Source organism: Trachypithecus francoisi, unplaced genomic scaffold (assembly GCF_009764315.1).
Source record: "Trachypithecus francoisi isolate TF-2019V2 unplaced genomic scaffold, Tfra_2.0 Lachesis_group17, whole genome shotgun sequence".
Lineage (NCBI taxonomy): Eukaryota > Metazoa > Chordata > Mammalia > Primates > Cercopithecidae > Trachypithecus > Trachypithecus francoisi.
Window position 1 is genome coordinate 38,914,697 of NW_022681462.1, and position 21,925 is coordinate 38,936,621.

Genomic DNA, 21,925 nt, shown 5'->3' on the forward strand with positions numbered 1-21,925 from the left:
CGGTTTTTGAAGTCAGGAAGTTCAAGGGCATGGCAATGGCTTCCGGCAAGGCCTTTCATACTGTATTATAACATGGTACAAAAGTGGGAGGGCAAGCGAGTGTGTGCAAAAGTGGTGAAACACAAGGGGCGGCCTCACTTTATAACAACTGGCTCTTGGGGTAACTAATCCAGTCCTGAGACAGCAATAACTCACTCACTATGGCGAGAATTAACACAGTCCCAAGAAAGCGGCATTAATCCCTCTTAACCACCTAATCGAATCTTAAAAGACCTCACCTCCCAACACTGCCATGCTGGGGACTAAATTTCTAACACATGAATTCTGTGGACACACTCAAACCAAAGAAAGGCAAGAAACAGTTCTCTGAGGGGAAGTTGGCATTCCATTAAAGAAAGAAGAGGAATGCCAGAGATTTCCAGCTGACTCAATCTCTTGACCTTGCCCATCATTCACTTCTTTCTAGGCACATGGCTCATTCTTCTTGTTCTCAGTGATTCCTGCCTTTAGGCATTGCACTGGCTGATTGTTGTTTCTGGAATCAGCCTCCAGATCTTTGCATGGCTGGTTCTTTCCCATGCTTCAGATCTCTACTATAACATCACCCTCTCACAGAGACCTTCTTGGACCTCCCATCTGAAGTGCCCACTAGTCATCCTCTTGTGCATCACTTGGCTTATTTTCTCTATCTATGGAGAGGGACCTACTTATTATTGTGTTTACTCCGTGTTTTCATCTCACTGGAATGTAAGCAGAGATTTCCATCTATTTTTGTCATTCTTGTATCTATAAAGTTGAGAACAATGCCCAAACACAAAATAAGTGCTCAGTAAATATTGGTTGGATAAATGAGTCTATGGTGGCACCTAGTGAGATAAAGGAAAGCTTTATGGAGGAGGTGTCCCTTAAAGAACGTGGATTATTAAAATCCCAACCTCAAGGCTGGGGCCAAGGATATTTTGGTGGCTACAGATGTGGCTGGTCATGGTATTGACATCCAAGATGTGTCTATGGTTGTCAACTATGAAATGGCCAAAAATATTGAAGATGACATCCACCACATTGGCTGCACGGGACGGGCAGGCAAGAGTAGGGTGGCCATCACCTTCCTCACAAAAGAGGACTCTGCTGTGTTCTACGAGCTGAAGCAAACCATCCTGGAAAGCCCAGTGTCTTCCTGTCCCCCCGAACTAGCCAACAACCCAGATGCCCAGCATAAGCCAGGCACCATCCTCACCAAGAAGTGCCAAAAAGAGACCATCTTTGCCTGACACAGCACTCTTCCTGTGGGCTGAGGGCATCTCCGAAGCTGCCTGATGCCTGTTCTTCAGAAACCTCACATCCCTCTTTCCAGGTCCTTATTCTTGTGTTATGGGGGGCTTAGGAAAACAATCAGACTCGCTAGCCCAGACCCTCAGGTCAGGAACCCTGCATGTGGGGCTGCAAAAGGAGAGGACAACGCTGTCGGAGGCACGGAGAGGAAATTATCACAGCTTTTTGGCCCAGATCTGCCCTTCTTTGCTTTGGGATTGCACTGGGCCATCAGCTCATGCCAGGCTATGGGGACAGCCATTTGGCATTGCTGCCCAGACTGAACAGAAACCTGGCTGCCTGATGGGACCTCCTTTGGCACAGACTGGACTGTGTAACTGTATAAACTGCAGCAGCATTGTTGCCCTAGATGCCCCAGGGGACCTGGCACCATGAAGATTACGGACAGTGGAATCTTACTGTCATCTGGACAGCTGTTTTCCTGTTTGGATGGTAAAGTCGAGTGCCTTTAGACCTGTGCACAGCCCCGCACCAAGGGGTGCTATGTGCTCTAGGCATCCCTCTCCCAGGGGATTTTCTAAGTAGATGGGGGGACAGGGTGAACTGGCTGTGTCCATCTTTGTCACTGAGTGAAATCTCTGTTTTCTATTCTCTGAGAAGATAAGTTTGTATGTTCTGAGAATAAATACGTGAATATTTTAAAAAATTATATATATAATATAATATATAACATATATATGTTTAATATAATATATAATTAAATATACATATTTATATATAATTACATTAAAATATAAAATATACATAATATATGTACAATTTAACATATATAACAAAGTTTACCATTTTAATCACTTTTATGTGCATAATCCAGTGGCATTAAATACATTCACAATGGGCAACCATCACCACCATCCATTCTCAGAACTTTTTAAAATATTCTGAAACAGAAACTTCATATTCATTAAACAACAACTCCCCATTCCGCCCCTCAGTCTCTGGCAACTATCATTCTACTTTCTATCTCTATGAATTGTACTTCTCTAGGTACCTCACAGAAGCGGAATCATGCAGCATCTGTCTTTTTGTGACTGGCTTATTTTGCTTTATTTCACTTAGCATAATGTCCTCAAGATTTATCCATGCTGTAGCATGTGTCAGAATTGCCTTCCCTTTTTTTTTTTTTTTCTTAAATTTTGTTTCGAGACAGAGTCTCGCTCTGTCACCCAGGCTGGAGTGCAGTGGTGTGATCTCGGCTCACTGCAACCTGCACCTCCTGGGTTCAAGTGACTCTTCTGCCTCAGCCTCCTGAGTAGCTGGGACTACAGGCATGCACCACCACGCCCGGCTAATTTTTGTATTTTTAGCAGAGACAGGGTTTCTCCATGTTGGTCAGGCTGGTCTGGAACTCCTGACCTCAGGCAACCCACCTGCCTCGGGCTCCCAAGTTGCTGGGATTACAGGCATGAGCCCCTGCGCCCGGCCTCCCTTTTAAGGCTGAATAATATTCCATTGTATATATATAACAAATCTATTCATCTCTGAAGGACATTTAAGTTGTTTCTACCTTTTGACTATTGTGAATCATGCTGTTGTGAACATTGGGGTACAGGTATCCATTTGAGCCCTTGCTTTCAATTCTTTTTTGTTTATAACTAGAAGTGGTCTTGCTAAATCATATGGTTTTAATTTCTCCACATCCTCACCAAAGCTTGTTTCTGTATATTTTTTTTTATTGTAGCCACACACTATGAATGTCAAAAAGTATGACATTTTGACAATTTTGAGCCAGCCTGTCAGGCAACCGAGGCCTGGGTGGCAGTCTATGGTGCAAAGTGGATTTAGTCACACACAGTCTGGTGTTATAAACCACGTGGGCTCTATTTACCTTCCTCTCCTAGGAATAGAAAGATTCTGTAGAGTGTCAGAAAGCACTGGTCCCCAAGACCTTCCAATGCTGCCAGGATTCATGTTGGCTCTAGTGAGCCAGGGACAGGGGGAACTGACCTGCAGGCAGCCTGAGCAGCCACCCACCCACCCACCTCACAATGACAGGGACCGTCATCATAGGTCAGGGCTCAACTCAAAGACAGGCGTGGCAGTGGGACACAGCAACAGGACTCTCCATGTGGCAAGGGCACCTGGAGGTGGGAGTGCAGGAGCATCGTCTTGCCCTGGCAGAAGAAAGGGTCAGCTCTGTCTGCATGGCAGCTGGTCCCCAGCCCTAGGAGAGAAGCTGTCTGTGAGCAAAAGGAAGGGAACGCAGGGGTTTGTTGAGGTCTGGGCACCACCCTGCTGGGCCACTGTCTGCTGAAGGGAGTGAGGCTTAGGGGAGGGTTCCCTGGGAATTCAGTGGAGTACCCCTCAAGGATCTAGGGGGCCATGGACACAAGGAGTCTGTGCAGCGAGGACCCTGCTAGGACTTTAGGGCTGGAAGGGAGGGGTTGGAGTTAGGCCTACAAACTATTGTTGTTCAACTGGGAATGCAGAGTCTTGCAACTTTCTTCACCTTGGATACTCCGCTCTGAATAAAGGTGGCTCTGAGTCCTAGGCCTGGGCCTTCCTCCATCCAGGGGGAGTGCTGAGGCCTGGTTCAGAGGAACATGTGAGCTGGAGCCAGTTCATACTGGCTCACAAGAGCCCATCCTGTGCATATCTGTGCAACTCAGTGCCAATGATTTTATGTTGATAGCCTGAAATGAGCCATGATAGGAGCATTTACACCACAGAAATTGGCAGATGCTATAAACCCAGGGCCTATTTTCCCTGAAAACATGGTTGTTAAACATTTACCAGCACTTAACTTCCCTAGGATCAGATATACCTCTCAAACAGTAAACCTGATCAGTAAATGTGATCTTCTACACAACCCTCATTCTTCCTGAGTCCTGCTCCAGCCCTTTTGTCCCAGGGACCCTGGTATCACCACCAACCCCTTGATGATGGAGTGACATGCAGGGTGGGAGCCCAGGGAAGATGGGGAGGAGTGGCTAAGAAAGCTAGGGCAGCCATGCTGGGTTGGCACAGCTTGAAGATAGTGGCTGCTTTCCTTGTCTGTGGCAGAGCAGGGCTAAACAACTTGTCTGTGTTTAGGTCTTTTGCCATGGCAGGTGTGAAATACCTGGGACAAGTGAGTGATGGTCTCCGAGTTGGGTAGCCTCAGCAAGCCCCTGGAAGGGCCAGGCTCTTTGAGGCTCCTCCTTCTCGTCTTTCTGGAATGATAGTTTTGGGGTTTTTTTTTTGTTTTTTTGTACAAGAAGAAGAGAACTGTGTTCTCTTCTTTATAATTCTCTGAGGGTTCAGTTATTTACTCAGCATGCACTTATTAGGCACCCACAGTGTGCCAGGCCCTGTGCTGGGCTTTGGGACTGCAGTGATGTCTAAGTACACTAAACCTGATCTAGTGTACTTTATTAAATCCATTGCAGTACACCCTGTAAGTGCTGTGGTGGAGGATTGTGAGGAACAAGGAAAGGGTTTAACTCTTGGGAGGTGGAGAATAAAAGGGTGGGAGAGATGTTTTGGGGAAGTGACATTTAGTCTGGGTCTTGGAGGATAGATAGGAGTTCGCTAGTCTGTGAGGAGGGCAACTTGCATTTCCATCAGGAGACAGGAAAAAGCACATGCCAGGCCCATGCGAGTGGGAGGAAGTGAGGCTGGAGTAGAGAGGGCAGGAAGGTGGTGGGATGGTAAAAGTGGGTCACAGCCAGATCATCTGGGCTCTGAATGTCAGGCCCAAAGTCAGCCTTTGTCCTACAAACAGCAAGAAGCCATTGAATGGCTTTAAGTGGAGGAGTGACAAGGGGGAACCTCTTGTTTTATATTCTCCTTGTGCTTTAGGACCCTGTGGATTTAGACATATACCAAAGCTCCCACATGGTCGACTATCAACCCTACGGGAAGCACAAATACTCCAGGGTCACGCCGCAAGAGGTAGGAAGGCACGCAAGTCCTGTCATTCAATCAACTGTCCACTGAAATCCTCTCTATTGCTTCATTTGTATTACAAATGTGGACATTTGGGCACTTGTTAGAACAGTATCCAATGCCAGGAGATGTGACTTAGAGATCTTTTATGTGCATGTGCATGTAGGCATATGTATTTTTTTTTTTTTTTGAGACGGAGTCTCACTCTATCACCCAGGCTGGAGTGTAGTGGTGCAATCTCGGCTCACTACAAGCTCTGCCGCCTGTACGGGTTCAAGCAATTCTCCTGCCTCAAACCCCCGAGTCGCTGGGATTATAGGTGCCTGCCACCACGTTGGCTAATTTTTGTATTTTTAGTAGAAATGGGATTTCACCATTTTGGCCAGGCTGATCTTGAACTCCTGACCTCGTGATCCACCTGCCTTGGCCTCCCAAAGTGCTGGGATTACAGGCATGAGCCACCGTGGCCGGCCATGTGTGTATGTTTTCAAATGTACATCAAATATGTCATGCATACAAAAGATTGTAAATAATACACATTTACAGTTTAAATTACACTGATAAACACCGATATAACCATTACAGACAGTTTAAAACATGGCACATTAACAGTAGCAGTACCTTGTAGCCTCTTGGGTAGCCCACAAACTTACCCCTCCTCCCATCTCCAGAAGTGGTTAATCATTCCCTTGTAGGCCAATTGCAGTGGCTCACACCTGTAATCCCAGCATTTTGGGAGGCCAAGGCAGGCAGGAGTTGAGGCCAGGGGTTTGAGACCAGGAGTTTGAGGCCAGCAGTTTGAGACCAGCCTGGCCGATGTGGCAAAATCCCGTCTCTACAAAAATTAGCCTGACGTGTTGGTGCACGCTTGTATTCTCAGCTCTCTGGAAGACTGAGACAAGAGAATCGCTTGAAACCGGGAACCAGAGCAAAACTCTATTCCCCCCTCAAAAAATCGTTCCCTTGTGTGTTTTTCTAAAAACTCATTTTACCTTATATGTATATATCCCTTCAAACAAATTGTTTGGTTTTGCCTTTTTGAACTTTCTTACGTATTGGATTTGTGCCCTTCCACAATTGTCACTTTTTGCTAAACATTATGGCGTATTGTTCATTTTCTGCTGCATAGTATTACATTGCGTGAATATGCCACGGTGTACTGTATTTGTCTCTTCTGTCTCTGTCTCTTCTTATTGGTGGACATTTGGGTGCTTTGTTCCTACTCTTCCCACTCCCAAATGCTGCATTGAAGATGAGATAAGACACATCCTAATGTTCAAGTGTTTATCCATTCCAGGAGTAGAATTGTTTGTCATGGAGTATTAGGTAAAAATCACTGTTTTCCAGAGCGGTTGCACCAATTTACATTCTAGCCAGCAGGAGACAGTTACTTCTGTTGCTCTGCAATCTTGCCATTGCTTGGTATTGGCAGACATTTTAAGTTTTGCCAGTTTGGTGGGTGCAAAATCATATTTTCCTGTGGTCATAATTTTCATTTCACTGACTATTAATGAGGTTGGACACTTTTTCATTTGTTGATGGAGATTTGTTATTTTATAAAATGTCTGTTCATATCTTTTGCTCATTTTTCTACTGGGTTGCTTGTCTTTTTCTTATTAATTTGTAGGAGTTCTAAAAAATATTCTAAGCATTTTTTCCTTTTTTTTTTTTTTTTTTTGAGGAGTCTGGCTCTGTTGCCCAAGCTGGAGTGCAGTGGTGCAATCTCGGCTCACTGCAACCTCCGCCTCCTGGGTTCAAGCGATTCTCCTGCCTCAGCCTCCCGAGTAGCTGGGATTACAGGCGTGCACCACCACACCCAGCTAATTTTTGTATTTTTAGTAGAGATGAGGTTTCACCATGTTGGCCAGGCTGGTCTCGAACTCCTGTCCTCAAGTGATCCACTCACCTCGGCCTCCCAAATTGCTGGGATTACAGATGTGAGCCACCACATCTGGCCCTAAGCATTTTTCATTCGTCAGTTATATATGTGGATAAACTCTTCTCCAGTTTGTGGTTTGTCTTTGCACTAAATATTTCAGGGAGTGTGAATTCTGATTTTTAATATAGTTAGATTTATCAGTTTTTTCCTTTATCATTTTCTCTTTTCAAGATTACTTAAAAATCTTATCTTGTCCTGAGGTTTCCCCATTGAGAAAAGAAGATCTAAACAAACAAAGATGGATCAATTTCTGAGATGTTATTTAATGGAAGCAAAGTATGGAATGGAATACAATATTCATCATTTCTGTACAGACCAAGGGAAGAAGATATACACATACATGTTTATATGCACATCAAATATTTCTAGAGAGATACGAAAAACACTGATAGCAGTGGTTGTCTCTGGAGATGGGAACCGTTATGTATATGTTACTGTATATGTTACTATATATGTATATGCTGTATATGTTACCATTCAAGGACTAATTTAAAGTTTTAAAAAAATAAAGAAGGGTATGCTCTGTCTTGGATGCTTCCAAGAAAAGCTACATCATCTCTTGTCTCTCACCCCTCCATTCATGTGTGATTTGTTTCCACAGCAGGCAAAGCTCGATGCTCAACTCCGGGACAAAGAGTTTTATAGGCCCATCCCTAACCCCAACCCCAAGCTAACGGATGGGTACCCTGCTTTCAAAAGACCCCACATGACTGCCAAAGACCTGGGACTTCCTGGCTTCTTCCCATCACAGGAACATGAGGCCACATGGGAGGACGAGCGCAAATTCACCAGTACCTGCCATTTCACATATCCAGCTTCCCATGATCTGCACCTGGCCCAGGGTGACCCCAACCAGGTCCTCCGGAGTGCTGATTTTCCGTGCCTCCTGGATCCCAAGCACCAGCCTGCTGCAGAGATAGCCAAAGGCTACCTGCTACTGCCAGGGTGTCCCTGTCTTCATCACCATATAGTCAAGGTCCCTATCTTGAACCGGTGGGGACCCTTGATGCCATTTTACCAGTAGGAAGGATGAAAATACCTTCCAAAGACTCTTCCAAGGGCATGTGGAAATCCTATGACCTTGGAGTGCGGGGAGGAGAACTGAAAATAAAACTGGAAAGATGTTCCAACTGCAATGGGACCCTGGGATCATGTTCATTCTACCTCTCTCCCTGGGCTGCCCTGGGCTACAGCATGCCCATTGCGGAGAGAGGAAAAGAGGGAGGGAGGGGAAATCAGTGTGTATTTAGAACTGAAATTTGTGTCATGTTTCATTATAAGAATCCTGGCCGGGTGCTGTGGCTCATGCCTATAATCCCAGACTTTGGGAAGCCAAGGCAGGTGGATCACCTGAGGTCAGGAGTTCAAGACCAGCCTGGCCAACATGGTAATACAAAAATTAGCCAGGTGTGGTGGCTTACACCTGTAGTCCCAGCTACTCGGGAGGCCAAGGCACAAGAATCACTTGAACCCAGAAGGCAGAGGTTGCAGTGAGCTGAGATCGCACCACTGCACTCCAGCCTGGGCAACAGAGTGAGACTTGGTCTCGGGCGGGTGGAGGGAGCAGGGAAGAGTCCTGTTGTAAAGATTCTTACTGTTTTAAGCATTTATTTATAAAGTTGGGAAAAGTGTGTTTCCCACAGTCATCTAGATATTGGCTGTGATTCCAAAACCTGAGGTGCTGTTGGATAACTTTTCCCCTCAATATTCTTATTTTAGTTTATCCATCACTCCTGCCTTGTAGCAATCAACAGCAACAGTTTAAAGGGCATTGTTTCATACTTTTCTTCTTGCTCAGTGGAATGCATGTAAACATACATACGTATGAGTCAGTGAGGAAATAGGTTAAGCGGCTATAACAAAGAGAACCAAAACACAGTAACTTGACCAACATGCTAATTTATTTCTCTCTTGCCTAATAGTTCAGAGGTAGACAGGAGGGTAGAACATGTTTGTTGTGGCTTCATCTCTAGGTCCAAGGTGGATGCTATGACCTAAATTATGTATCCCACAAATGCATATAGTTTTTGTTTTTTTGAGATAGGATTTCACTCTTATTATCCAGGCTGGAGTGTGATGGCACCATCTCAGCTCACTGCAACCTCCACCTCCCAGGTTCAAGTGATTCTCCTGCCTCAGTCTCCCAAGTAGCTGGGATTACAGGTGCATGCCACCAAGCCCAGCTAATTTTTGTATTTTTAATAGAGATGGGATTTCACTATGTTAGCCAGGCTGGTCTCAAACTCCTGACCTCAGGTGATCCATCTGCCTTGGCCTCCCAAAATGCTGGGATTACAGGTGTGAGCCAGCACACCCAGCCAAAATCTTGATTTTGGAGTCAGACAAAACTGAGGCTTCACCCATGCCTTAATTTAGACGGAGTCTCGCTCTGCCGCCCAGGCTGGAGTGCAGTGGCCGGATCTCAGCTCACTGCAAGCTCCGCCTCCCGGGTTCACGCCATTCTCCTGCCTCAGCCTCCCGAGTAGCTGGGACTACAGGCTCCCACCACCTCGCCCGGCTAATTTTTTTGTATTTTTTAGTAGAGACGGGGTTTCACGGTGTTAGCCAGGATGGTCTCAATCTCCTGACCGCGTGATCCGCCCGTCTCGGCCTCCCAAAGTGCTGGGATTACAGGCTTGAGCCACCGTGCTCGGCCTAGATGTTCTAGAAAATCTCTGTGAACGTCAACTCTCTCATCTGTAAGAGGCATTAATAATGCTCCTATCTTATAAGTGAACCCTGAGCAGTGCCTGAGATAGTCAGTGAGACCTTTTGTACACATATTTACAAAATTCACACTGAATTCTGTAATTATTTTTGTTTTTCTGTTTTTGAGCAATAATACATTTTATTAAGGTATTTTTTCATGCCTACTTTCTATCTCTTGTATCATCCCCTGGTTGATTTCTTTCTTTTTAAAAAATTATTTTAAAAATTACCACATAATAATTGTACATATTTCTAGGGTACTTGGTGATGTTTTGATGCATGCAATGTGTAGTGGTCTAATCAGAGTGTGATGGTTAATACTGAGTGTCAACTTGATTGGATTGAAGGATGCAAAGTATTGATCCTGGGTGTGTCTGTGAGGGTGTTGCCAAAAGGAGATTAACATTTGAGTCAGTGGGCTGGGAAAGGCAGACCCACCCTTAATCTGGGTGGGCACCATCTAATCAGCTGCCAGCTTGGCTAGAATATAAAGCAGGTAGAAAAACGTGGAAAGACTAGATTGGCCTAGCCTCCCAGCCTATTTCCTTCTCCCATGCTGGATGCTTCCTGCCCTTGAACGTAGACTCCAAATTTTTCAGTTTTGGGACTTGGACTGGCTTCCTTGCTCCTCAGATGGCCTGTTGTGGGACCTTGTGATTGTGTGAGTTAATAATAAGCTCCCATATATATATTATATATATAAGATATATATATGGATATAGGATATCAGTTCTTATCAGTTCTGTCCCTCTAGAGAACCCTGACTAATATACAGAGTAACCAGTATATTCATAACCTCAAACATTTATCATTTCTTTATCTTTGGAACATTCAAAATCCTCTCTTCTAGCAATTTGAATGTATATGATAAATTGTTGTTGGCTGTAGTCACTCTATCGTGCTGTAGAATAGTAAAGCTTTTTTCTCTTATCTAGCTATAATTTTGTATCCTTTAACCAACCTCTCCCTATTTTCCTTCCCCTCCTACCCTTCCCAGCCTCTAGTAACCACTATTCTACTTTCTATTTCTGTGAGATCAACTTTTTAAAAGACTTCATATATGGCCAGGCGTGGTGGTGGCTCACACCTGTAGTCCCAGCACTTTGGGAGGCTGAGGCGTTGGATCCCCTGAGGTTGGGAGTTAAAGACCAGCCTGACCAATATGGAGAAACCCGTCTCTACTAAAAATACAAAAAAATTAACCAGGCGTGGTGGTGCATGCCTGTAATCCCAGCTACTGGGGAGGTTGAGGCAGGAGAATTGCTTGAACCTGGGAGGTGGAGGTTGTGGTGAGCTGAGATTGATCCATTGCACTCCAGCCTGCACAACACAGCAAGACTCTGTCTCAAAAAAATAAAATAAAAATAAAGCATAAAAAGATTTCATATATGAGTGAGAACATGTAATATTTATCTTTCTGTGCCTGGCTTATTTTGCTTACCATAATGTCCTCCAGGTTCATCCATGTCAGGATTTTATTCCTTTTTGTGGCTGAATAGTTTTCCATTCGAATATATACCACATTTTTTTAACCATTCATCTGTTGATGGATGCTTAGGTTGATTGATATTTTGGCTATTGTGAATGGTGCTGCAGTAAATATGGGAGTTCAGATGCCTCTTTGATATACTGATTTACTTTGAATAAATACTTAGTAGTAGGATTGCTGGATCATATTGAATACTGTAATTTTAAATCCTGTTTGATTTTAATTGCATTACCTATCAATATTCCCACTCAACCTTAAAACTTTATAAACATCATTGCATGAACATACCATAATTTACTGTTGTTAGCTATTCAAGATTTTTTCCATTGTGCATTTTCTCTTACAAATAAGGGATAAGGTGACTTTTTTTTACAATATAAACCTTTTTTCTGTAATTAGGTTGAAAAGGAGTAGCAGGCCAGGTGCAGTGGCTCATGCCTGTAATCCCAGCACTTTGGGAGGCATAGGTGGCTGAATCATCGGAGGTCAGGAGTTCAAGACCAGCCTGGCCAACATGGGGAAACCCTGTCTCTACTAAAAATACAAAAATTAGCCAGGTGTGGTGGCGGGCACCTGTAATCCCACCTAGTCGGGGTCTGAGGCAGGGAAAATCGCTTGAACCCAGGAGGTGGAGGTTGCAGTGAGCCGAGATTGCACCATTGCATTCCAGCCTGGGCAACAGAGAGAGACTCCGTCTCAAAAAAAAAAAAAAAAAGAAAGAAAGAAAGAAAGAAAAGTTAAAAAGAAAAGGAGGAGCAAAGTTACTGGGTCAAAATGCAAGAACCAAGTACTACTTTCTAATCAGATGTATTTTTAATATTAAGAAATGGTTACTAATTTTGTTAGGTGTTATGAAGGCATTCTGGTTATGTTTAAGCATTTATTGTCTATTAGAGATCTTTTTTTTGAAATATTATCTGAAGAGTTGATGTCTGAAATTTATTTTTAAAAAGCTCTAGCAAAACAAACAGCGTTGATGGGGGTAGGAAATAGGTCAAACAATATCAGTGACAAAATAAAAATTGTTGTTGGATGACAGGTGCTTGGAAGTTCATGATTCTACTCTCTCTGCTTTTGGGTATGTTTGAAATTATCCACAATAAAATGGAGGGGAGGGGAGGGAAGGGAAGGGAAGGGAAAAGAAAGATGTATCTCTTTAGAATACTACTAGCCATTTATGAGAGTACTTAATTCACAGTGTCCTTATCATCCCTGTTATTCTCAAGAAAGAAACAATGAAAGAGAAAGAAAGGAAGAAGACTGACTATTAGTTTGGTAAGAGTACAGTCTCTTTGATCCCTGGTGAGGTGGAATAACTTTTCAAAGGCCCTTTATCTCTTCATCAGTTGTAAAATGCTTCCTGGTCAGTACGTTCCTTTCTCCCTATCTTGTTACAATCTTTAGTGAATCTGTTTTATCCATAACATGCCTTCTAAGATGTCTAGAAAAGACAGTATCTACAAAAGAAAGCTTACTACCTCTCAATGCTTGTTAATAAATAATTTTTTTTCAGTGACAGGTCATGTGGATCAGCTGATGGTTTTAACACATGGACTTTCTACAAAATGCTTTAGCTGAGGTGAAAACATGAGTAACAATATATATTTGCTGCACATATTATTTCTGCTGCACACTACACATATTATTTCATCCTCATATTCAGATGAAGAAACAGAGGTTGAGGGAGGTTAAGTACCTGGTTCAAGTCCACATGTAACAAAGCCAGAATTTAAATCCCAGATTTCATTCCAACCCTAAAGTTTTAGTCATTTTTGAAAACTTGCATGTCACTTTATTAAAAATAAAAGTTTTATTCTAAAACTGTATTTATTTATTTTTTGAAACAGAGTTTTCCTGTCACCCAGGCTGGAGTGCAATGGCATGATCTCAGCTCACTGCAACCTCCGCCTTCCACACTCAAGCGATCCTCCTGCCTCAGCCTCCCAAGTAGGGATTACAGGCGCATGCTAATTTTTTGTATTTTTAATAGAAACGGGGTTTCACCATGTTGGCCAGGCTGGTGTTGAACTCCTGACCTCAGATGATCCACCCACCTCGGCCTCCCAAAGTGATGGGATTACAGGCGTGAGCCACCGTGCCTGACCTATCCTAAAACTTTAATAAAATAGTTGTCTTGCTCCCTAATGTCCACGTTTTGTTGATTAATAGCCATCGTTGTGAACAACTACCTGGACCAAGAAGGTCAGCTGGATTCAGAGATATCCTTCAGTAATTCTTAATCTGAGATGTTCAGAAATCTCCTTGGAAATGTCTATTTCTGGAGAGACCATCACTGTCTCTCCCCTAGGTGGACAGAGCAAGAAGGTGAGCCATGACCTGGGTCCCCTGGAGCAGGAGAGGACAGCGGTAGGGGAGCCCAGGAAGGGATCAGGCACAGGACAGAAGCATGAGTTGAGACCCCAACATGGTGCTTGTGAGGGGCTTGCCGCACCTTCCCACAGGAGGCTGAGGAAACAGCTCTGAGAAATAGCTGCTAAAGTCTAAGATTCTGCCTCAGAAATCTCCTTCGAATTTAGCCCTCCATTTAGATCCCACTGCAGCAGGCCTCCTCTATGGCACCTGGGAACGCCCCCTGCAGTGCTCCCCATTTTAACTCTAGAGGAATCATAAAATACAGGTCCGATGACATATTCGTCATCTCTCTATATAACCACCACGTGGGCGGTCCCACAGCTAAGGCCCTTCCTAGGAGGCAGCGACCCCTCCCTCCAACCCCATCTCTGCCTGCCCTACACACATACTCATCCCTCTCCCACCTCCTGCCTTCCACTTGCTGTTACTTTTTGTAAACAACCCTTTCTCCTGGTTTCCCCTAGCTGACAGCTGACACAGCCTCCTCTGAAGAATCCTGTCTCGACAACCCCTTGTCCCTAACAGTTTGCTCTCTCTGTGTGTTCTTAAGTCCCTTTGTTCCTACATCTTTCAGAGGGGGCTGTGAGGAGTCTGTGAGCGAACACCTAGTGCCTACCCTGGCAAACTGACTGCTCAATCATTGTGAGCTATATTTTATTTTATTAAAAAACTTCTTTTGAGACAGAGTCTCGCTCCATCACCAGGCGCGATCTCGGCTCACTGCAACCTTCACCTCCCAGGTCCAAGCGATTCCTGTGCCTCAGCCTCCAGAGTAGCTAGGATTACAGGTGTTAGCACAACTAAGTTCCTCTTCAAAACTTAAGTTCCTGTTTATAAGTTGTAAGGTTATAAGCTAGCCCTTCTCCCTGCTTTCCCCTTTCTCCACTTTGGCTTTCAAAGTCCTCATCTCACTACCTTATTTGGAAAGAGTTTCAAACTTCCTTCCGTTCTGTAACCAACCCCCTTGCTGTGCCCATATGTGTCCAGGGATGCCTAGGCATGCCTTCCCTCCTGCCTAGTTAGTAACAGTCTCTCCTCTCTACTCCTCTTTTAGCAAATGGCATGTTTACCCTATCTGGAGAATTTTAAGTCTTAGCCAATCGCGTCAGCTTAGATTGTGAGGCCCAACTCCAGCCAATGGGGAAAGGCCACAGAAACAGGAACTGCGTTAGGGATAAAAACCTCTTCTCTCCTTTGTTGGGGTGCTCTTGTGATCGTCGCTGACACAGGCAGCACCCTTCTGTAGAAGTAATTGCCTTGCTGAGAAAACTATTTGCCTGAGTGCTGGTTCTTCTCTGTGGGACCGAGCGCTTGTTTCTAACACAGGCATGTGCCACCATGCCCAGTTAATTTTTGTATTTTTAGTAGAGATGGGGTTCTGCCATGTTGGCCAGGCTGGTCTCAAACTCCTGATCTCAAGTGATTCGCCCACCTCGGCCTCCCAAAGTGCTGGATTGCAGGTGTTAGCCACCACGCCCAGCCATGCTTAATTTTAATGTGTATTATCTTTAGAATAATTTCTTTTTTAAACGTCTTTTGGAGCATTTTATTTTCTTTCTTGCTCTTGAAACCTGGCATATAGCAGGTGCCCAACAAATATCGAAGGAAGGAACGAGCGTGAGAGAGAGAAACGGTTTTCCAAGGGCCTGCACAGGAAAGAGGGAGAAGGGCTCTAGGCGTCTTCTGCAACTGCCCCCAGCAGCTTCAGGCTCCAGGCAGGGAGCAAGGAAGCTCTCAGTACCTGGAAATATCAGGTAAAGTGACCCGGAGAGACATTCCTGAGGTTGACTCACAACTTTGCCCACTGAATTCTACTCTCTCCAACTGAAGTTGCCTTTGGGGAAAAGCAGGACAATAGGAACTCCAAATTGAGTTTGGGTAGTATCTCGATCAACCCCTGTGTCTTCCTAGTCCCAGCTCTGCCCTGGTCCAATAGCTGTGTTTAGTGACTAGGTCCAGGGGGAGCCTGCTGTGGTCAACAGACATTTTAATAGTCTCAGAATAAAACTCTTTACTCTTCACCTAGTTTGTTTCTGGGCAGAACATGGCCAGATTCCAGCAGTCATCCCCATCTGTCTTCATTCCTCTTGTATTTTTTAGGGTCCCCTGACGTTCCTCAATATGAGGCTGAGAGCAGAGAATCAGGAGCAGATATCCTGGAACTAGACTCACAAAGTCATGCAATGTGCCAGCCCCAACGTTGGGCTGAGCACATACCTTATCTTACTCAATACCTACCTTCACCATATTGAGTGAATACAGCCATCAGGCCTACGTTGTAGCAAAGAAAACCAAGGCCTCAGGTGACTTGGCCAAATGTCACATGGGTGGTAGCTGAGCTGCCATTGGCAGAGCTGGGTTTGGCTTCCTCCTCCCATAAAAATCTCATTTTGACCTTTCATTTTCTCATGTATAGAAGGAGGATAATTACACCCATCTCACAAGATACAAAAAAGAAAGTACATGAATGCACTTAACATTTTTAAAGGGCTAATACAGTGTTTCTTTCAATTATTAATATAAAAGAGAATTGATTGACACCTATTTTCCCACCCTTGCTTGTAGATTCTGTGTGCCCCCCACCACCATGATGTCAACTCTATGGATGCTTTTGTCTTTTTTTGGCCTGGACCCTATGGCAGAGGCTGCAGAGACAGGACTGGGGGCTTGAAGGTAATGCTAACAGCTTTTTTATGTTGTATGTATTTCAGAGCTTGCAAAACATGGCCACAGAGGGTATGGTCTTCCAACTTCATTTCTCTGTGACACAGGAATTCTTATACTCATTTCACAGAAAGCACCAGCAACCAAGGGGTGAGGGTTTAGGCCCCAGGCTTCTACGACAGTGTGCCCTCTTCCAGATCAAGTAGCCACTCATGGTTGATCTTTGACTCTGAGAGTTCCTAGCAGGGGATGGCAATGGAGTGCCTGGGTCAAATGCTGATTCTTCAGTTCTGCCAGGTCTGGATGGAGAGTCATTAGATCTGGTGTGAACTCCAGTAAGCTGTTGTTTTATCTGGTTCACTGGCGACTGAGTCACTGGTGCCATGTGAATCACATGCTGAGAAATAGCAGAAGAGGATGCACAGCCCCTAGAAGTCTTGGACAGACAGTGGCAAGTCTTTACTAGAGATAAACTATAACTTGGGAGCTAGGGTAAGGTGGATCAGAGCATGCACAGATTGAAATATCTTTTACAGCTGGGGCATGGTGACTCACACCTGTAATCTTAGCACATTGAGAGGCTGAGGTAAGAGGATCATCTGAGGTCAGGAGTTTGAGACCAGCCTGGCCAACATGGTGAAACTCCATCTCTACTAAAAATACAAAAAAATTAGTTGGGCGTGGTGGTGAGCTACTTGGGAGGCTGAGGCAGGAGAATTGCTTGAACCTAGGAGGTGGAGGTTGCAGTGAGCCGAGATCAAGCCATTGCACTCCAGCCTGGGCAACAAGAGTAAAATTGCATCTCAAAAAAAAAAAAAAAAAAAGAATATCTTTTACTAGTCCATTTTGTGTTGCTATAAAAGAACACCTGAGGCTGTGTAATTTATATAAGAAAGAGGTGTATTTAGCTCATGGTTCTGCAGGCTGGGAAGTTCAAGGGCATGGCTCTGGCTTCTGAAGAAGGCTTTCATGCTGTGTCATAATATGGCAGAGAAAGTCAAAGGGTAAGTGGACTCAAGCAAAGAAACGAAAACATGAAGAGTGTCCTGGCTTTGTAACAACCTACTCTCCTGGGAACTGATTCATTCCCAGTCCCTTGAGAGCAAGAACTCACTCACTTCCTCAAGAACTGCGCCAAGCCATTCGTGAGGGATCTGCCCCCATGACCCGAACACTTCCCAGTAGGCCCCACCCCTTAACACTGCCACACTGGGGATCACATTTCAATGAGATTGGGTGCAGATAAACCATATCCGAACCATAGTGTAGCTCAAGAATGTTTGGGGGCCCGGAGTGGTGGCTCATACCTGTAATCCCAGCACTTTGGGAGGCTGATGTGTGACAATCACTTAAGCTGAAGAGTTCAAGAGCAGCCTGGATAACAAAGCAAGACCCTGTCTCTATTTTTAAAAAATTAAAAAGAATGTTTTGGCTTTGCAACATTCCAGAACATGTCCGTTAATTTCTAAACATTAAAAAATGTATATTCCATTTGTATAAGATGCCTAGTCAGACTCAAAGACACAGGGGGAAGAATGGTGGTTGTGAGGGGTTGGGGAAGAAAGAAATGGGGAGTTATTATTCAGTGGTACAGAGTTTCAGTTTGGGAGGTTGAAAAGTTCTGGAGATAAATGGTGATGATGATTGCACTACAGTGTGAATATACTTAATGTCATAGATCTCTACACTTAAAAAATAGTTAAAATGGTAAATTTTATGTGTGTACTTTACCACAACAAATATGTATAAATACACACACAGAGAGACACAAACACACATAAAAGAAAGTTTCTCTCAGTATGACATAAAATCTGGAAACTACAAATTAAAAAATTAAATTAATACATTGCCTACATAATAATCAAACTTCCTGCATGGAAAAAAACCCATAAAATAAAAAGGCAGGCTGGGTGCAGTGCTCCTGCTTGTAATCCTAACACTTTGGGAGGCTGAGGCCAACAGATCCCTTGAGTCCAGGAGTTCAATACCAGCCTGGGCAACCTGGTAAAACCCCATCTCTAACCAAAAATACAAAAATTAGTCAGGCATGGTGGTGTGCTCCTGAGTCCTAGCTACTTGGGAGACTGAGGTGGGAGAATCACTTGAACCCAGGAGGCGGAGGCTGCAGTGAACCGAGATCATGCCACAGCACTCCAGCCTGAGTGACAGAGTGAGACCCTGCCAAAAAAAAAAAAAAAATTAAAAGGCAAAGAACAAAGTAGGACAATGTTTGCAAAAGCAGTGATACATCTGAGTTCTTTATACTATGAAGAAACAGACCCACAATGCTGGAGAAAAATGACTTTTAATTCAATCATTTTCCTCTCATTTAGCACATACGTATTTAACACCTGTGTACCAGGCACAATTCTAAGTACCGGGAATATAGCAAAAATAAAAAATAATGATAAGACAAGGAGATTCCATTCTAGTTGGGGAAAATAACAATAAATAAAATGAGGGAAACGTGGCATGTTGGAGGTTGTAAGTGGAGTGGAGAAAGACAAAGCAGGCAAGGAGGATGTCAGAGTTATGACACCAGGCAGAGGCTCAACAGGTTCCTCAGAGAAGGTGGCATTTGAGCAATACCTTGGAGAAGGGGAGCCCTTCGCACAGGGAGGACTGGGACTGAAGGAACAGGAAGGGCAGACCCTGGGGAGGCGCCTGGGAGGCAGTATCAGGGTGGTTATAAGGTTTCTCAGGACTGTCTAGGTGCAGGTAAGCCCTTACAAAGGCTGTGACTCTTATTTCAAGTGAGACAGGAGCCACTGCAAAGTAATGAACAAAGGGTCACATAACCTGGTTTCTGTTTTATTATTTATTTATTTATTTATTTATTTATTTTTGAGACAGAGTCTTGCTGTTTTACCCAGGCTGGAGTGGGGTGGTGGGATCTCAGCTCGCTGCAACCTCTGCCACCTGGGTTCAAGCAGTTCTCCTGTCTCAGCCTCCTGAGTAGCTGGGATTACAGGTGCATGCCACCACGGCCAGCTAATTTTTGTAATTTTATTAGAGATGGAGTTTCACCATATTGGCAAGGCTGGTCTTGAACTCCTGACCTGAAGTGATCCACTTGCCTTGGCCTCCCAAAGTGCTGAGATTACAGGTGTGAGCCACCACATCCGGCCTGGCTTCTGTTTTAGAAGAACCACTTTGACCACTGGATTGAGAAAAGACAGAGGGGACAAAGGGAGAAGCGGGATAATCCAGGTGAGAGGTAGGGGTGGCGTGGACCACAGCAATCACTGTGGAGGTGGAGAAGGTGGAGAAATGGTTGGATTTTGATTGTGTGTGAAGGCAGAGCCTGAGATTTCTTGACAGATTGGCTGTGGAGTACATGAGAGAAAGAGACATTGATGATGACTCCATTTTTTGGCTTGTGCAAACTGGAAAGGTAACCTGCTTTTCATCGAGATGGAGAAGACGATAGTCCAAATGGGTTTGGGGAAGATCAGTTTGGTTTTGGAAATATTAACTTTGAAATGCCTCTAGGATTTGAGGAGGCAGCTGGCTACACAGGGCGGAGTCCAGGAGAGAGGTCAGGGCCTGGAGATAGATCCTCAGGAATTAACAGCATATGGATGGCATTGAAAATCAGGAGACTCAATCCCTTGCCAAGGAGTGGAAGTGGTCCGAGGACTGAGGTCTAGGGCAGGTCAAAGTTGAAAGGTCAGGCAGATGGCGGGAGCTTTGAGGTGGGACAAAAACCACAGGGGTCTGGTGTTCTGGAGATCACGTGAAGAAAGGTGAGAGGGAGGAGGGAGCAATCTGCGGATGAGCAGCGTCAGATGCTGTTGCTGGGCCAGGACTGAGGACTTAGCACTGGATGTAGTAATAGCAACAAGATTATTATTGGTGACCCGCAAGGAGCCTGGGGGTGAAAACCTGAAAGAGACAACCAAGTGTTCTTAAAACGCACAGTAAAATTTGAAAATGCTCCATAAAATACACACATAACATTTACCATTTTAACTTTAACTTTACAGGTAAAGACAGGCACTATTATCACCCCCATTTTATAGATGAGAAAACTGAGACACAGAAAGGTCAGATGACTAGTGAATGGTGGAGCCAGGATTTGAACCCTAGTAGTCTATCTCAAGATTACAAGGACTGCTGCATGCAGTGGCTCACATCTATAATCTCAGTGCTTTGGGAGGCAAGGCGGGAGGATTGCTTGAGCCCAGGAGTCCAAGACCAGCGTTGGCAACATAGTGAGACCTCCATCTCTACAGAAAATAAAAAGCCATATTTAGTGGCGTGTGCCTGTAATCCCAGCTACTTGGGAGGCTGAGGCAGGAGGATCCCTTGAGCCCTGGAGTTGAGGCTTCAGTGAGCCAAGATTGCACTACTGCATTCTTGCCTGAGAAATAAAGCAAGACCCCGTCTCTGAAAAGAGAGAGAGAGAGAGAGAGAGAGAGAGAGAGATATTATAAGCGCTATGAAAAAAAAAAAAGCAAGCCGGGTGCAGTGGCTCACCCCTGTAACCCCAGCACTTTGGGAGACTGAGGCGGACGGATCACTTGAGGTCAGGAGTTCGAGACCAGCCTGGCCAACATGGTGAAACCACGTCTCTACTAAAAATGCAAAAACTAGCCAGGTGTGGTGATGGGCACCTGTAATCTCAACTACTAGGGAGGCTGAGGCAGGAGAATCGCTTGAACCCAGGAGGCAGAGGTTGCAGTGAGCCAAGCACTATACTCCAGCTTGGCCACACAACAAGCTTCTGCCTCAGGAAAAAAACAAGAAAGAAAAAGAAAAAAAAATGGGTACTTCTCTGAGATCCAAATGACAGGAGAAACTCTGGGCAGAAGCTCTTTGGTGGCAAGCACAAGGCCATCTGATGAAGAGTTCTGGGTATGCTCATGGAACAGGAAGAAGGCCAGTATATTGACTGTGGTGACTGAGAAAGAAGAATTGAGTTGTGGACTGAGTGAATATCTGACTGCCTTCGAGCTGTGGTTCTCTCCTGGCGTGATGACTTCTCCAGGTGGCAGGGAGCACACTGCCACGTCTTATCCCAGTACATGATCATTCTGTTCTTGAGGATATTATTCCTTAGGTTGAGCTCTGCTAGATTCTCCCCTTAGCCATCATCTCTTCTGTATTAACAGACCCCTAAGATTTTAGCTGAGCAATGGCCACTTGGAATAAAGACTACATTTCCCAGCTTCCCTTGCATAAAACACATCCGTGTGACTAGATCCCAGCCAATGGGCCATAAGCAAAAATGGTGTATGCCTCTTCCCAGGCCATGCCCTTCCCCTCCTGCATCCTGGTGCTTGGACAAGTTATGAGCCTAGTTGGACCTCGTGGATAAGGGCCCTGCCCTAGGGATGGTGAAATGGCAGTGAGAAGAAGGCTGGCTTTTTGGGTGGTACACAGTAGTCTCGTCAGGTCAGGAGTGTCCCATGGAATAAAATAAACCTCCAATTGTTTGAGCCAATGTTTCTTAAGCTTACCTGAACATTAGGATCACTGTGGAGCTTTAAAAATATATATATATACTGCCGGGTGCAGTGGCTCATGCCTGTAATCCCAGCACTTTGGGA

The 21,925-nt window shown here is 44.6% G+C and overlaps 2 protein-coding genes and 1 long non-coding RNA gene across 6 annotated transcripts in view; all 3 read left to right on the forward strand.

Annotated features, from left to right (window-relative positions):
- Positions 1-926: 926 nt before the first annotated feature.
- Positions 927-1,970, forward strand: LOC117062826 (probable ATP-dependent RNA helicase DDX23; the record flags this gene model as incomplete). Its single annotated transcript, XM_033176726.1, has 1 exon — positions 927-1,970. A coding segment is annotated over one exon (345 nt), but the record flags the coding sequence as incomplete, so codon positions are not given.
- A 1,400-nt stretch (positions 1,971-3,370) lies between these two features.
- On the forward strand, positions 3,371-8,272 carry TEX37 (testis expressed 37). Of its 4 annotated transcripts, none has more exons than XM_033176798.1 (4): positions 3,371-3,550; positions 4,366-4,402; positions 5,113-5,205; positions 7,740-8,272. In XM_033176798.1, exons 2-4 carry the CDS (start codon positions 4,376-4,378, stop codon positions 8,160-8,162), a joined length of 543 nt encoding a protein of 180 aa, XP_033032689.1. In that variant the 5' UTR covers positions 3,371-3,550; positions 4,366-4,375; the 3' UTR covers positions 8,163-8,272. The 4 variants fall into 4 exon arrangements, with proteins under 4 accessions (XP_033032689.1, XP_033032690.1, XP_033032691.1 ...); XM_033176799.1 differs by having other exon boundaries at positions 3,371-3,514; positions 7,740-8,270; XM_033176800.1 differs by having other exon boundaries at positions 3,380-3,461.
- A 6,656-nt stretch (positions 8,273-14,928) lies between these two features.
- Positions 14,929-21,925, forward strand: part of LOC117062174 — a 38,286-nt gene continuing 31,289 nt past the window's right edge. The window contains exons 1-2 of the long non-coding RNA XR_004428234.1: positions 14,929-15,463; positions 16,275-16,382. This is a non-coding gene — a long non-coding RNA (uncharacterized LOC117062174). The remainder of the gene's footprint in view (positions 15,464-16,274; positions 16,383-21,925) is intronic.